Genomic DNA, 13,579 nt, shown 5'->3' with positions numbered 1-13,579 from the left:
ATTCATACAATTTAATCTACCAGCCAGATGAACAGAAAGCCGAGCTCATGAGTATTGTACATTGTCCTCATAGATGCCAAGGTAGCCTGAGTGAGATGCTAGAAATCAACTGAATTTCAAGCTGAGACACTCTTGTCAAGAAAATTCTATCCTGTAAAGCTGTGTTTTTCATTAAATATTAACTGTAGTTATTTTGTACAGCATTTTTTGATCTGTAGGTAAAAAGTGAAATCTTCTTATCTGTATAATTTTCTTCCATAAAAATGATTTTAACTTTGTTCTTCTATATTTGTTTCTTCTATATTTGCGCTTGCAGATTTTATTTACCACATGGTTTGAGTATAGATAAAAATGGTAACTACTGGGTCACTGATGTAGCCCTTCATCAGGTATGTGTCTGAAACTTTAGTACCAGGACCTTAATATTTCACAAAAAAGTGTTTTTGTTTTCCTAGAGATTTAACATAAATTGCTTATCTAAACCTGTTAAGAATAACATTTGAATATGCCTGCAGAAATTCACCCCTGTGCACTTCATGGAATATAATCTTATTGAATAATTTGTTACATGGACATAGAATGTAGAAATCATAGAATCATAGAATGACCTGGGTTGAAGGGACCTTAAAGTTCACCTCATTCCACCCTCACCATCCAGTAGACCAGGTTGCTCAAAACTCCATCCAACCTGTCCTTGAACACTTTCTGGGATGGGATATCCACAGCTTCTCTGGGCAGCCTGTTCCAGTGCCTCACCACCCTCACAGTAAAGAATTTCTTCATGATATCCAATCTAAATCTACTCTCTTTCATTTTAAAGCCATTCCCCCTTCTCCTGTCCCTGTATGTCCTTGTGAAAAGTCCCTTTCCAGGTCTCTTTGAAGTATAGTGGAAGGAGCCCCTTTAAGTACTGGCAGGTGCTATAAAGTCTTCCCAAAGCTTTCTCTTCTCCAGGCTGAACAAACCTAACTCAGCCTGTCCTTATACAAGAGGTGCTCCATCCCTCTGATCATCTTTGTGGCTTCATCTGGACCTGCTCCAACAGATCAGTGTGCTTTTTCTGTTGGGGCCCCAGAGCTGGATGCGGCACTGCAGATGGAGTCTCACCAGAGCAGAGTAGAGAGGGAGAATCCCCTCCCTTGACCTGCTGCCCACAGTGCTTTGGATGCAGCCCAGGACATAGTTGCCTTTCTGGGCTGCAAGTGCACGCTGCTAACTTGTGTTGAGTTTCTGGCCAACCAACACCTTCTCTTCAGGGCTGCTCTCAATCCATTCTCTGCCCAGCCTGTATTTTTTGGTTGGGACTGCCCCAGCACAGGTGCAGGACATTGCATTTGGTGTCATGGAACTTCACAAGGTTCACATGGGCCCCTCTCAAGCCTGTAAAGACCCCTCTGAGTTTTTCTGCTGCATCTTTTGCTTATTGATGTACTTAAAAGTAGAATGTGAAACTAGCTCATTTACTTTGTAATGACAGCAGAATTATATTTTAAGCAGAAATTTTCTAGAATCCACACTGTTGACAAACTGGTAATATGTATTATAGTCAATATATTAAGATTATGTTTGGTATATAAATTTACTTTATACACAGTGATAGATATTTTTCCCTAGACAGTCATTCCTCTTAGATTTCACCTACCATAACTGAAACCTCTTCTCTTTTCCTGTTGACTGAAAAAAAAAGGTTTTCAAACTGGGAACAGAAGGCAAAGAACCATTACTGACCTTGGGAGTGGCTTTGCAACCAGGAAGTGACAGAAATCATTTCTGTCAACCAACTGATGTGGCCGTGGATCCAATCACTGGCAGCATTTATGTCTCTGATGGCTACTGTAACAGCCGAATTATTCAGTTCTCTCCAGATGGACTGTACGTGATGCAGTGGGGAGAAGGTACAGTCAGAGCTCTTGACACTTTACCCATGCTGCTGTTACCACAAACTCATCATGAACCACAAGATTGCTGATGTTACTGTTAATTTTTTTAACGAATTTCTATTACTGAAATACCTTCCAGGCCTCACCTGAATTTCAGCCTTGTCATTGCATTCAGATTTTCTCTCGGCTCTTCATACAGCTACTTTTAGTAGTTATATATTTACTGAGATTAAGAAGTGGGAATTTTTTAGCTTGCTTTCAGTATGAGCACTGGCATGTCCTATCAAGAAAAAGGTCTGACTTTAACAAAAGTAATTTTTTTTCTTAAACATTTAATAAAATAATACAAGCCTTTATCATTTTTGCAAGATTTATGTCATGATTCCATCTATTTTAAGTTTTATGAATAATTACATTTCTGCCTGACTCAGATTTATGTATCAGGCATTAAACTATGTTGAATATTATAGAGAAATAGCAAATTCATAAATTCAGGATTTACAAAGAAACTGCAGTAGGCTACCATGATTTATCTACCTAAAACAGTAAAAGTGCTGGAGAAGAAAGCAAGCCGACCTTGGTCTTTTCCTGGTGCTATATTGCCTTATTTGTCATTCTGCTGTTTCTAAGGAAAACTGATCATTTCAGTGCATACTTTAACACAAACCTGGATCTTTTGTATTGCAGAGTCTTCTCTAGGCAGATCCAGACCTGGACAGTTTCATATCCCCCACAGCTTAGCCCTGATCCCTGACTTCAGTCAGCTGTGCGTTGCAGACCGGGAAAATGGTCGAATTCAGTGCTTCAAATTAGAGACCGGGGAGTTCACAAGAGAGATCAAACACAAATCGTTTGGAAGAGAGTTGTTTGCAGTTTCATATGTTCCAGGTAATCTTCTTCCTGTTCTTCAGATTTCAAGTATTTCCTGTGCCAGGATGTCAGAGTGTTTCAGCGTTATTTCATGAAGAGTGCTGTCATGTTATCTTAGGGCAGATATTAATTCTCTTTCAAATTAGACCTGATGCAATGGAAAATTTGAGAACTACCTGTTTTCCTACTTGCAGATGGGGGAAGCTTACATATAATCTCTGCTTCTGAGAAATGACTGATTAGACTCCCTAAATGTGATGTCAACAAACAGATGATCTTGTTGGTTCCTGGTGACTGCACAGTCAATTAGTTAATAATAGCATATTATTACTAACAATAACATTTTAAAATATTCATTTCAAACTCCACTGAAGAGAAAAAAAATTAAAATGTTCCAAATTACCAGGAAAGGTTTTGGGTTTCATGAAACAGAAAAACTGAAAGCAAACAGTTTGAAAAAATTGTAGGTTTAATATCACAGTTTAGATTACAATTACTGTATTAAGTTTTGAGATTAGATTTTAATACTGATTCTAAAAGTAATGTAAATGTTAAAAACTGGATAAAGAATTTTGGCATGTCTGGCTCCTGATTCCTCAGATTTAATATCAGGGTTATCTCTTTTGCATCTGCCAAGAATGTAAAAAAACACTGTGCTAGAGGAGATACTTGATACCCCTGGCTCTGTCTCTGATGGTGGGAGCAAAAGAGGCATTCTGAGGAGGATGTGTAAACCTGGCTGCATTTTGTGGTCCATTCCTCTCCTACTCAGCATGCATCCACAAGCCCTTTATTTAGCAGTGCTAGGACGTAGACTCTGACTTTGTCTTCATAGTATCTTTCTATAGAGCTATTGCCCATGAGTTTTCTTAATCTCATTTTGAACTGACTTGTACTGTCTGGCTCATTGGCCTTCTGTGGTTACAGGCTCCAGAAGTTCATTACCTACTTTATTTTTTTTTAATATGAAAAAGTGACCTAGTTTCATTGAGTGCTTCTGAGTCCCAGTATTTGGGAGTTGAATAACAGTTCCACACTCACCAAATCTGATGCCTCTTCAACTTGACTTATCCTCTTCAAACCGAAGAACCCCATCCCACCTTCGTCCCTCCTCATAAGCCATTTAATTGCTTCAGCCCCTTGAGTGTTGTAGTTGCCTTTCTCTTCTTGCATCTTCAGCTTCATTGGGACCTCCTTGAGATGCAGGATAACACTCAGTACTCAAGATGTGGGCATGCTGAGCTTTTGCATAGTGACACAACTGTCCCTTCCATTCCTAATTTTCTTTCTCAGGATGTCAGACATTCTATTGAAATTTTGGCTGACACTGTATGTGGAGCCAGAGATTTGAGAAATGTTTCAGTAGTGACTTGGAGATGTCTCTTCTGAGCTGTAGCTGCCAGTTCCAAGCTTAAACATCACATAGGCATGATTTAAATTACTTTTTTGCAAAAGAATCACTTCATACTTGTCTTTGCTGAAGCTCTTCTGCCCCTTTTTTTGACAACTCACTTATAAAAAGTCTTTCCAGACTTTCTCAGCATCATCAAGCTTTTGACTACTCTGCAGAACTCAGTATCTTCCTCAGACTGGGTGATTTCATTGGTCATCCCATTTTTCTGGTCACTGATGAAGACTATTGAATAAAATTGTTTCTGACTGTGATCTCTGCAAAATCACACTATTCAGACTTCTCTGTCCTGAAGAATTATATGAACTCTGCCTGTAAGCTCTGTTCTTTGCTTCCTGTTCATTAATGGATCTTTCATTCAGCCCTGTGATAACTCACATTCATTAATAACCTCTGATGCACTACCTTGCCAAGTATTTTCTGAAAATCGAAGTATGACTGCAGAATCTGCTTTAGCTCTGTGTTTTTCTCCCTGTTCAGAGCTGAGGCGTAATCCTTAGAGAAGCTGAATGAGCTTGTTTCTGACAGGCCACACGTGCCCATGTCTTACTCTTCTTTATGGATTCTACCATCTTAGTGGAGATGGAAGCCAGAATTGTTAATGTGCGTTAACAGGCACCCTTTTGAGTCCTTCTTGTAGGTGAACATTAATTCAGCATTCTTTTAGTCTTCTGGAGGAATAGCTGTTTGCAGTGCTGGTTTACTTAATTTGTCCTAAGGTCTGTGATTTCCCATTTGGCTTCCTTCTGAATTTGAGTGAATACCATCTAAACCTGGTGAATTATTAACCTCCAACTTGTCCAATACCTTTTGCATATATCCTTCCAGTTGAGCTGGCTTCTCTGACCTCTTTGCTAGGAAATAAAATGAGTGTCATAATCTTCCCAACATATTAAACAGAAAAAAGTCTGCTTAAAACCAGCTTCTTTGCCACAGGCCTCTAATCCCTGAGTCCCCCTTTCACACCTTTTCCTCTTGTGGTCCCAGTGATTCCCAAGCTGACTTTCTGCTCTTGATGCATTGAAAGAACTTCTGCCTCTCAGATCAACCATCCTTAGGAAAGTATTCTTCAAATTATTTTTTAACACTTTCACATTCCTTGTACATTTAACCAATCTGTAAAATTTTACTTTGCTTATTCTTCTCGTTTGGACTAAATGTACATCTCTTAAGTGGCAGACTTTCAAGTGTTATACCTCACTTGTCTTTCCTCTGGCAGTTTAGTTTCCTGTTGAGTTACTTTTCTGTCTCTTAGAGAGACTTTTTCTCATCTAAACTATTACAGCTCATCTTCACTGCAGTTTACTGCGTGTGGGTTCTAAGGCAAGTGTATGTTGTTGCAGGTGGTCTCCTCTTCGCAGTTAATGGAATGCCTTATCCTGGAGAGGCAGAACCAGTGCAAGGATTTGTGATGAACTTCTCTACTGGAGAAATAATTGATTTTTTCATTCCACTTAGAAAGGTAGAGTATTACACAGAGTACCTGTTGCATATAGTTATATATATGAGAACATTGGTAACATCCTACTTTTCCAACTTTCATAAGACTACTGCAGGAAATAAGGTGTTTTATAATATAAGGTATTCAAATGGAATTCTTTATAATACTAATTTAATAAAGACAGTAGAGTTTTGGGTCTTAGTTTCTACATGTGGTATACATTTGAAAATTATATACCCTCAAGATGATTCCTACAGATAATGCCTTCAGTCAGAATAAGCCTACTTAATTGCTTCCAGACATTCTTAAAAGCTAATTTAAGAGAATAATGAAGGAATTGAAATACATATATATTTAGATGCTAGTAATTTGTCAAAAAGTAGAGCATATTCCTAAGCAGTGTTAATATACAACTATATGGTTACATCCCTTTTTTACAGAATACTAGTGTGGAAGTTAAGGCTAAATATCCTTCATACGATATTGTACATAAAAATTATGGGGTTTTTTTAATCTCATTTTCATACATGCTCTTAGACTAAAGAATGAATGTTAATATTCCCACTTGTGGGTAACACGTACACTCTTTATTTGCAGTCCAGTTTTAAATTATATTACTGAGAGTTATTTTTTCTGAGTATGTAGGAAATAGCTGTGTTGCATATAAACTCCAAGAAAAACTAAATATTTGGGCTTCAAACCAAGATTATTTTTGAAAATGTGTATGTCACAGGATAAAACTGAGTGCAATATTATGAATAGAAACATTATTAAAATAGAAATTTTTTTAGCATTAGTACATCAAATAATCTCCATGTCTTTATCCCTGGAGAAGGCAAACATTCAATAGGAATGGAATCCCTCTCCTTTCACATATGTTAGGCCTCCACACCAGCACTTGCTGCATTTTCCAGTCCAAGGAAGGATGAATATGACCAGTCTCAAGTTCAGGGTTAAGGAGACCTCATGAGCATGTAGACACTTACGGGTGACCTGTGACTGCTTGTCTTCACAGAGCTTTGAGATGCCACATGATATTGTTGCTTCAGAAGACAGAACAGTGTTCGTTGGAGATGTTCATGCCAGAGCCGTGTGGAAGTTTGCATCCACAGAAAGTATGTTCTTTTTGTTCTTAATGTCACAGCTTCACATTTTGTATCTTCGGGTCAGTACCACTTACCTGGTGTCACTGGCCAAGAACCTAGTGGCTTAGTGACAGTGATTTAGTTATACTACAAACTCTTCCTGCAGAAGTTGTGTGCTGCTGCTCAGCTTTCATTAGAAGACCATCCTTCAGCATTGCTGAATGGTCTGACAAAGAAGAGTCCCAAACACATGGGTTCGTTTGTCACAGAAGGGATTAAAATGCATTTGCCTCATGCTAGATCTGTCCCTTGTCATGTCGGTACCTGCTTAAACAAAAACATTTTGGTAATTTCAGTGTATCGTTTGCTTAGAATTCAACTGCTTCCTTTGAGATTATCATATAGAAAACTCCCAGGGGATGAAGTGAAGACATAAGTCAACTTGAAGTTTGTATTCATTTCATTGGGAGTACTTATCATTAGAAAATTGTTCTAGTATAATTTGAAGTCCTATTTCCACACAGAAGAAACATTTACCAGTGTTAATCTAGTAACCCCTAAGGCAAGCAGCCTGACTTCAGGGGGAGGGACCTGATTAGTCAGACATCAGTTTAGTAGAATTCAGAGAGGGGTTGTATGTTTTACAGGAATAAAAATATAATCCACTGCTACATTATATGGGATAAAAAATGTATGAGATAGATAAAGCCTTAGGCTTCAGGATGTTAGTCATCCAATATGAGTCTGCTGCTATAAATGACTAAGCTAGTTATTCAGTGTTTGTCTGTTTATAATTCATGGATTTTCCTTTGGGGCATCTGGTATCAACGGCACTTAATAACAGGAGACTGGACCAGATAAACTGTAATTCTGAGTGGATGTTGTTTTTTCCACATCTAGTAAACTGAACAAGAACACTCCTAGGCTTTTATTCAGAGAAACATGAGAATAAAAAAATCATGGAAGTATTACAGGTTTGATGAGAGAAGTCCTTGTATATAATTTTCTTTTTAGTTTTTGCTGCAGTATAAAACTGAAGTAGCTAAGAAACCTGAATTCAACCAGCCTTTAATCCATTGTGATTTTGATTATAATGAACAGTTTTATTTTTGTGGAAATCCCTGAACCTTTAGACATACCCATAAAATGTCTCTGTGGTGCATGAGTTGATTATTGCAAGCACCTTTCATGAATCAAGGTCTTTCTTCTTTTCCCATGGCTTGTGAGCTATTGAATGGTTTATATTTACTCTCCTTGGTGCTGATGGGATTGTTTACTGTAGGATTGTGCTGTACCTTTGAGAAAGCTAGCAGAAAAATGTCACTGACTGTCCTTCTGAAATGTCAGTTGTCCTGAAGAATGATTTTGTTTTACAGAAGTGGAACATCGGTCAGTTAAAAAGGCTGGTATTGAGGTACAGGAAATAAAAGGTTAGTCTGATTCATAATGAAATGAAGGAATGAGTGTGTTCACAGAGACTAGGGCTGGTTCTGCCAAGTTGGAGGGGAAAAATGCTAACTGTTTGACTGTTTCGTTTTCATGAGTTGGCATAGGAGGCTCTGGAAAGCAGCTTGTAACAGTGTTACCTGGTAGCTGCCATTTTACAGCCAATCTAAACATTTCATTTTCGGTGATGACAAGTGCTTCACAGATACTAAGATAAAAATTTAACTGGTGGATTAATTCCATACCACCATCTGGTATGGTCCAGATTGGTATCTATGGAAACTCCCTTAGATGCAGAAATAACTCTGAAATATAACCGTGATAGTTACTCCCCATCACCCTCCCCCCTGCTCCACAACCCTTAACCACCAAAAAAGCGTTATTTGAAGTGACAATTGGTTTATCTTTTTGTACAGTCTTTCAGTACGTAGCCTTGCCAGTCACACCATATGTCAAGAAATACCATTTTTTCTATTTAGATTTGTTACCATAGATTTAGTATTCTTTTTTCTTAATTTATCTGCATGAAAACTAAGAAAAAGAAAAAAAACAAAGAAGAAAAATGGAAAGAAAACCATGTAGAAACTATATTAGGAGATAAAGAAATACAAAAGTAAAATAGCAATTCACGTAGATGAAAAGTAATTTCAGCCATTTGTATTCTGTTACATAGGTCTTTTATGTTGAAAGGGAAAAGTTCATTTGCCTTTCAGAAAACCAGTACCAGGCTATGGTACTATTTATAAAAGCTTTTATAAATTGTTCGTATGTTCTTAACTGGTTTTCTTTGGTTAAATTCAGAGCTTGTGTAGTTTGCTTTAGCCACGTATATGCGGACAGAGGAAGGTACCAAAATATCCCAATTGCCAATTCAAAGCATATAGAATAAATCATAGAATCATAGAATCAGCTGGGTTGGAAGGGACCTCTGAGATCATCAAGTCCAACCCTTGATCCACTACTACTGCAGTTGCTAGACCATGGCACTAAGTGCCACATCCAGTCTCTTCTTAAAAATCTCCAAGGACGGAGAATCCAGTACTTCCCTGGCAGCCTATTCCAGTGTCTGACTACCCTCTCTGTAAAGAAATTCTTTCTAATATCTAACCTAAACCTCCCCTGGCACAACTTGAGACCACGCCCTCTCGTCTTGCTGATAGTTGCCTGGGAAAGTAGAATCAGGAAGGCTAACCTTATGAAACGATGAAATCTTTACTGCCAAAACTGTTAATCTTTTATTTTATCTCTGTTGGTATATGAACCCACCTGAAGCACTAAAGAGGGAAGTGCTGGCATTACAGCACGCTGTATATGCAGGGATATATTAATGCTTTTTTGGCTTTCTTTAGCTGACCCTCCTAATGTCACAGATTAAAAATACAGTATTATCACCAGGGTGAGAAAAATGTTTTAAGTAACAATCTCTAAAACTGATCAGAGTAGGTAGACTGAAATTAACATCTTTCAACTCCACTGGAAGAAAAGAGCCAATGGACTTTGTGGCAGCCTCTGCTTAATAAATGGGCAGGAGTGGCCTGCACTCTCACAGCATCCTGGTTGACAGACTGTCACTAATGCTTGTATTGCTGTGACATGGGGGAAAATATGTGGAAAACCATAGATTTGCCCAAGATGGTGGAGGAAAATTTTCCTTGGCTATAACTACTACTTAAACAGACAGTGTGTTTCCACTGTGTCATTGTTATCCTGGTACTTGTAATAACAGTGATATTGTTCTAGTTGTATTGATGTTGAGTGCAAATTGAAGCTTTTGCTGTTCTTTCAAAATAGAACTTCATTTTAATTTTGATACAGAATCAAAACAGATTTGATTCAGAGGGTGTTTGTGACGCAGCTGCTTGTTAAGACATGCTGTTCAGTCCAACATCAAAATATATAGCTGGGCAGTTTTACTTGCTCAAAGTTATCACAAGGCATGTGATACACAAATACGGCATAAAGGTTTTTTCTGAAATAGTTTTCCTCCTTGTAGGTGGAGAGTTAAAAAATTAGTCAGGAATGACTGGATGCAGTGTTCAAGAGCTCTCCAGATTTACAGAACCGAAGTTCTTTCTTGAGATGTAACAGTGGTGAAAATTTAACCCTTTGTCACAGTTTTATTAAGAAGAACTTTAAACTTTTCTGTTCTGTATATACTAGCTTTCCATATTTTTTATGGAAGTGTTATTATCAAAAGGAGATATTTAATTGATACTACACCACACACCTATTTCAAAAGTAGATCTTTGGAGGAATTTCTTGTATTTTAAATGATGAATGCTTTTTAAGACAAAACTGTCTCTGACACCTCTCCTTTCCCCACTTGAGAAGAGGGGAGGGAATCTTTGCTAGTGAGAGGTATCATTCAGACTCTCCCTGCTTTATATTTGGGATAACAAGAGCAAGAGCCAAAAATGTCTCTGTAAGGGTTTGTCTTTTGTTTCCTTGTTACTCAACACTTACTCAACTAGCTTGATCTTTCCTATAACGCCTTATTCTGTGTAGCTTGATGCATATGGGTTACATACAGAAATTGCTTTCTTTTTAAAGAATCAGAAGCAGTTGCAGAAGCAAGATTGAAAAACAAGCCAGAATCAACACACTCTCTAAAGGATGCGGATAAACAACCCTTGGTCCAACAGGCCAGCAGCACTGGAGTTTCCTTTGTCCTTATTACAACTCTTCTAATTATCCCTGTTGTTGTCCTGCTGGCAATTTTAATATTTATTCGGTGGAGGAAGACAACTGTCTATGGAGGTAACTGTGAGTAACTGTTTTAGAGAATAAGCTTTTATTATTCCAGTTCAAAACATTTGCTGAACACTGAGGGATGACAGTGTGAAGAGAGAATCTTACTCTCCCTTTGCCCTCCTAAACAGCTGCAGAGGTGTTGCACATGAACTAAGAATCATGTGCACACAACACCTGCATCCCCCTGTGCCTTTAGTAGTGCATCTCAAGCACTTTCATCCATTGCTCCCACAGCTTTAATTGGTACTTATAAGCAGTGTAAATTTGTTCTTAATTCTTACTGTAAAATAACATTATTTTTCATAAATTGGTAAATTGCAATAGAAGTTTTATCACTACGCTTCTTATTTTGTATCACAAAATTGTTTTATCAAGACAGTCTCATCCAGAGAAGAAAATGTACATGGAAGAGACAAATAACACAGTTCTGCCACTGGTCAGAGTAGACAATTCAGAGTAGACAATTCAGCAATAATTCAGCAATCTAACAAGGCTGTGCAACTGAATTTCATGTATTTTATTTGAAAATTTCAGCGTGCAGCTTCCTGACTCTTTGTATTCAAAGATATTTAGCATATCAGTTGTGCTAAATAGCATATCAAATATGCTAACACTCTGGACTACTGCAATACTGCCACTACTCGCTTCTCAGAGTTGTTGATTGATTTGTTTGAATGTCTGTGCTTCGTATCAGAAAATAATTATTTAATCATAGTATGTTGGGGAGTTTAGCTTATTTTTTAAATTTACCTTATTTTTCAGCTGATGAGGAACACAAACTTGATTCAAGTTCAGGCAGAATTTTAGGCAGACTCAGAGGTAAGTCTCGTCACTGAAGATCTTTTAAAATGCAGTAACTGGAGGCTATTTTCTGTATTCATGTTGAATAACAGATTTGGTGGAACTTTCTCAGAGGAAGGATTGTGGGCAAAGGTCAGGTGTGTTTTGGAAATATCTTTTACAACACCTTTAATCTGTCATTATCTGCCTACCAAAGAAGATGTGTCACTAGCAGTGGGAAGGAGGTGGCTATAATAAGTAGTCATGGATCTGGTGAATTAAATTAAGCATTTTGAGACTATGGGCAAACAAGTAGGAACACCTGTAGTCTCTGTAAAGACTTAATGAAACAATAGATGCTGAAAAAAATAGTTTGAAACTTCTACTGCAAATATGAATTTCCTTCTTCTGTCATGATGCTTACTGTTTGTGGATCACGTGCTGATCTTTAAAAACAGTTTCTGGAAGGCCACCACTATACTGTTAAGTTAGTAGATAGATTTTAATTCCCCTCCTACAAACCTTGTAATAAATCCTTTCCTTTCCACAGGGAAAGGTGGTGGTGGCGGCATTAACCTTGGGAACTTCTTTGCAAGCCACAAAGGCTACAGCCGAAAAGGGTTTGACCGACTGAGCACAGAGGGGAGTGATCAAGAGAAAGATGAAGATGATGGCACAGATTCTGAGGAAGAGTGTTCAGCATCTCCACCCCCACCAGCACCTTCATCATCCTGAAACCAGCCTTTGAGTTCTCCATTATACAATCAACCCAGAATGTCGGATTCCTTTTCCCTTAAGCACGTTTAAGATTTTGTGTATTTAATTGTAAACTGTTCTAGTCTCTGTGGGGCTGTACACTGGTTCCTTTAAGTTTTGTTTGGTTTGGTTATGTTTTTTAAGTGGAGGAGTGTATGGAAGTTCCATATCAGTGCCGTTGGTTTTTATGTGAACATCTTAATAAAGCAAAGTCTTCTAATTGCAGGACTGATTTAAAGCAGTAGTATTTTATCATCAAATATGGGGATCTTGTAAATAAGTCTTACTATCTGCTTCATCAAAATAGTTTTCCCGTAATTATTCAGTTGCCATTTCTGTTTTGTGCCTTTCCTCTTCAACGTCCTTAACCTGTTGCAGTACAGAGAAAATACAGTGCCACAAGAAAATGAAGCTGCTAAGTCTTCTTCTATTTTTTTAAAATCACTAACATTATATTGCATTGAAGGAAAGAAAAAAGTCTCTATTTAATTTTTTTCTTCTTCCTAACTTGATGTGTTTCTGGAATGTCTTATTTTTAGATTGTATCACTGTCAGAACACTATTTTGAGAAGCTGAATGTAATTTGTGTAATAAAGTATTCGCAGAGCATTAGCTGTCGGAGTGTATATTGGAATTTTTGCTTACTTTTTTTTTTGTATCCAACTTTTGTAAAAGTTACACAGGCCACTTAATAGAGTAAAAATTCTAATGTGTTCTACCAGCAGAGAAAAAAAAATGCTATTTTGTATGGAAGCTGAAGAAATATTTTGCTATGTCACAGGGGGATTTTTTGTTTGGTTTTTTGGGTTTTTTTCTTAAGACTAATAATCAACATACATGTACAAAGTCAAGCTTAAACATTTAAAGAGGAATTTTACTTGTGTAATAAAACTGCAGGGTATTTGCTTAATAAAACATGGTCACAGCTAAGAGGAAACCTGTGTCTCAAATTAAATATGCACATTAGCCAGGGTAGGCATCTAATACTACCTGATTGGAAGTACTGGTTTTCTTTTTTCTCCGCACTTCCTTTTCATTCATACAACAGGAGCCCTCAGCCCTGTAATGAGCTCTCTCTTTGAAGAAAGAGAAGAGAGACTTATGGAAGTCCTGCTACATAATTACTCTGTCTGTATGAGTCATCTGGAGTGTGAATCAT

General features: G+C 37.6%; 1 protein-coding gene across 13 annotated transcripts in view; it reads left to right on the top strand.

Annotated features, from left to right (window-relative positions):
- The window catches only part of PAM (peptidylglycine alpha-amidating monooxygenase), a 121,384-nt gene extending 108,352 nt beyond the window's left edge, over positions 1–13,032 (top strand). For 4 of the 13 annotated variants that reach the window (XM_027656830.1, XM_027656824.1, XM_027656828.1 and 1 more), the window contains 9 exons: positions 317–389; positions 1,688–1,895; positions 2,568–2,768; positions 5,505–5,623; positions 6,618–6,717; positions 8,064–8,117; positions 10,684–10,896; positions 11,647–11,703; positions 12,215–13,032. In XM_027656830.1, the coding sequence (XP_027512631.1) occupies positions 317–389; positions 1,688–1,895; positions 2,568–2,768; positions 5,505–5,623; positions 6,618–6,717; positions 8,064–8,117; positions 10,684–10,896; positions 11,647–11,703; positions 12,215–12,399 (1,210 nt within the window). In that variant the 3' untranslated portion in view covers positions 12,400–13,032. The remainder of the gene's footprint in view (positions 1–316; positions 390–1,687; positions 1,896–2,567; positions 2,769–5,504; positions 5,624–6,617; positions 6,718–8,063; positions 8,118–10,683; positions 10,897–11,646; positions 11,704–12,214) is intronic. The other 9 variants (XM_027656831.1, XM_027656825.1, XM_027656821.1 and 6 more) reach the window with 5 other exon arrangements.
- The last annotated feature ends 547 nt before the right edge of the window (positions 13,033–13,579 follow it).

The sequence above is a fragment of the Corapipo altera genome, unplaced genomic scaffold (assembly GCF_003945725.1).
Source record: "Corapipo altera isolate COAL_440 unplaced genomic scaffold, ASM394572v1 61281, whole genome shotgun sequence".
Lineage (NCBI taxonomy): Eukaryota > Metazoa > Chordata > Aves > Passeriformes > Pipridae > Corapipo > Corapipo altera.
Note: the sequence above shows the minus strand (reverse complement) of the source record. Positions and strands in the feature narration are given on the sequence as shown.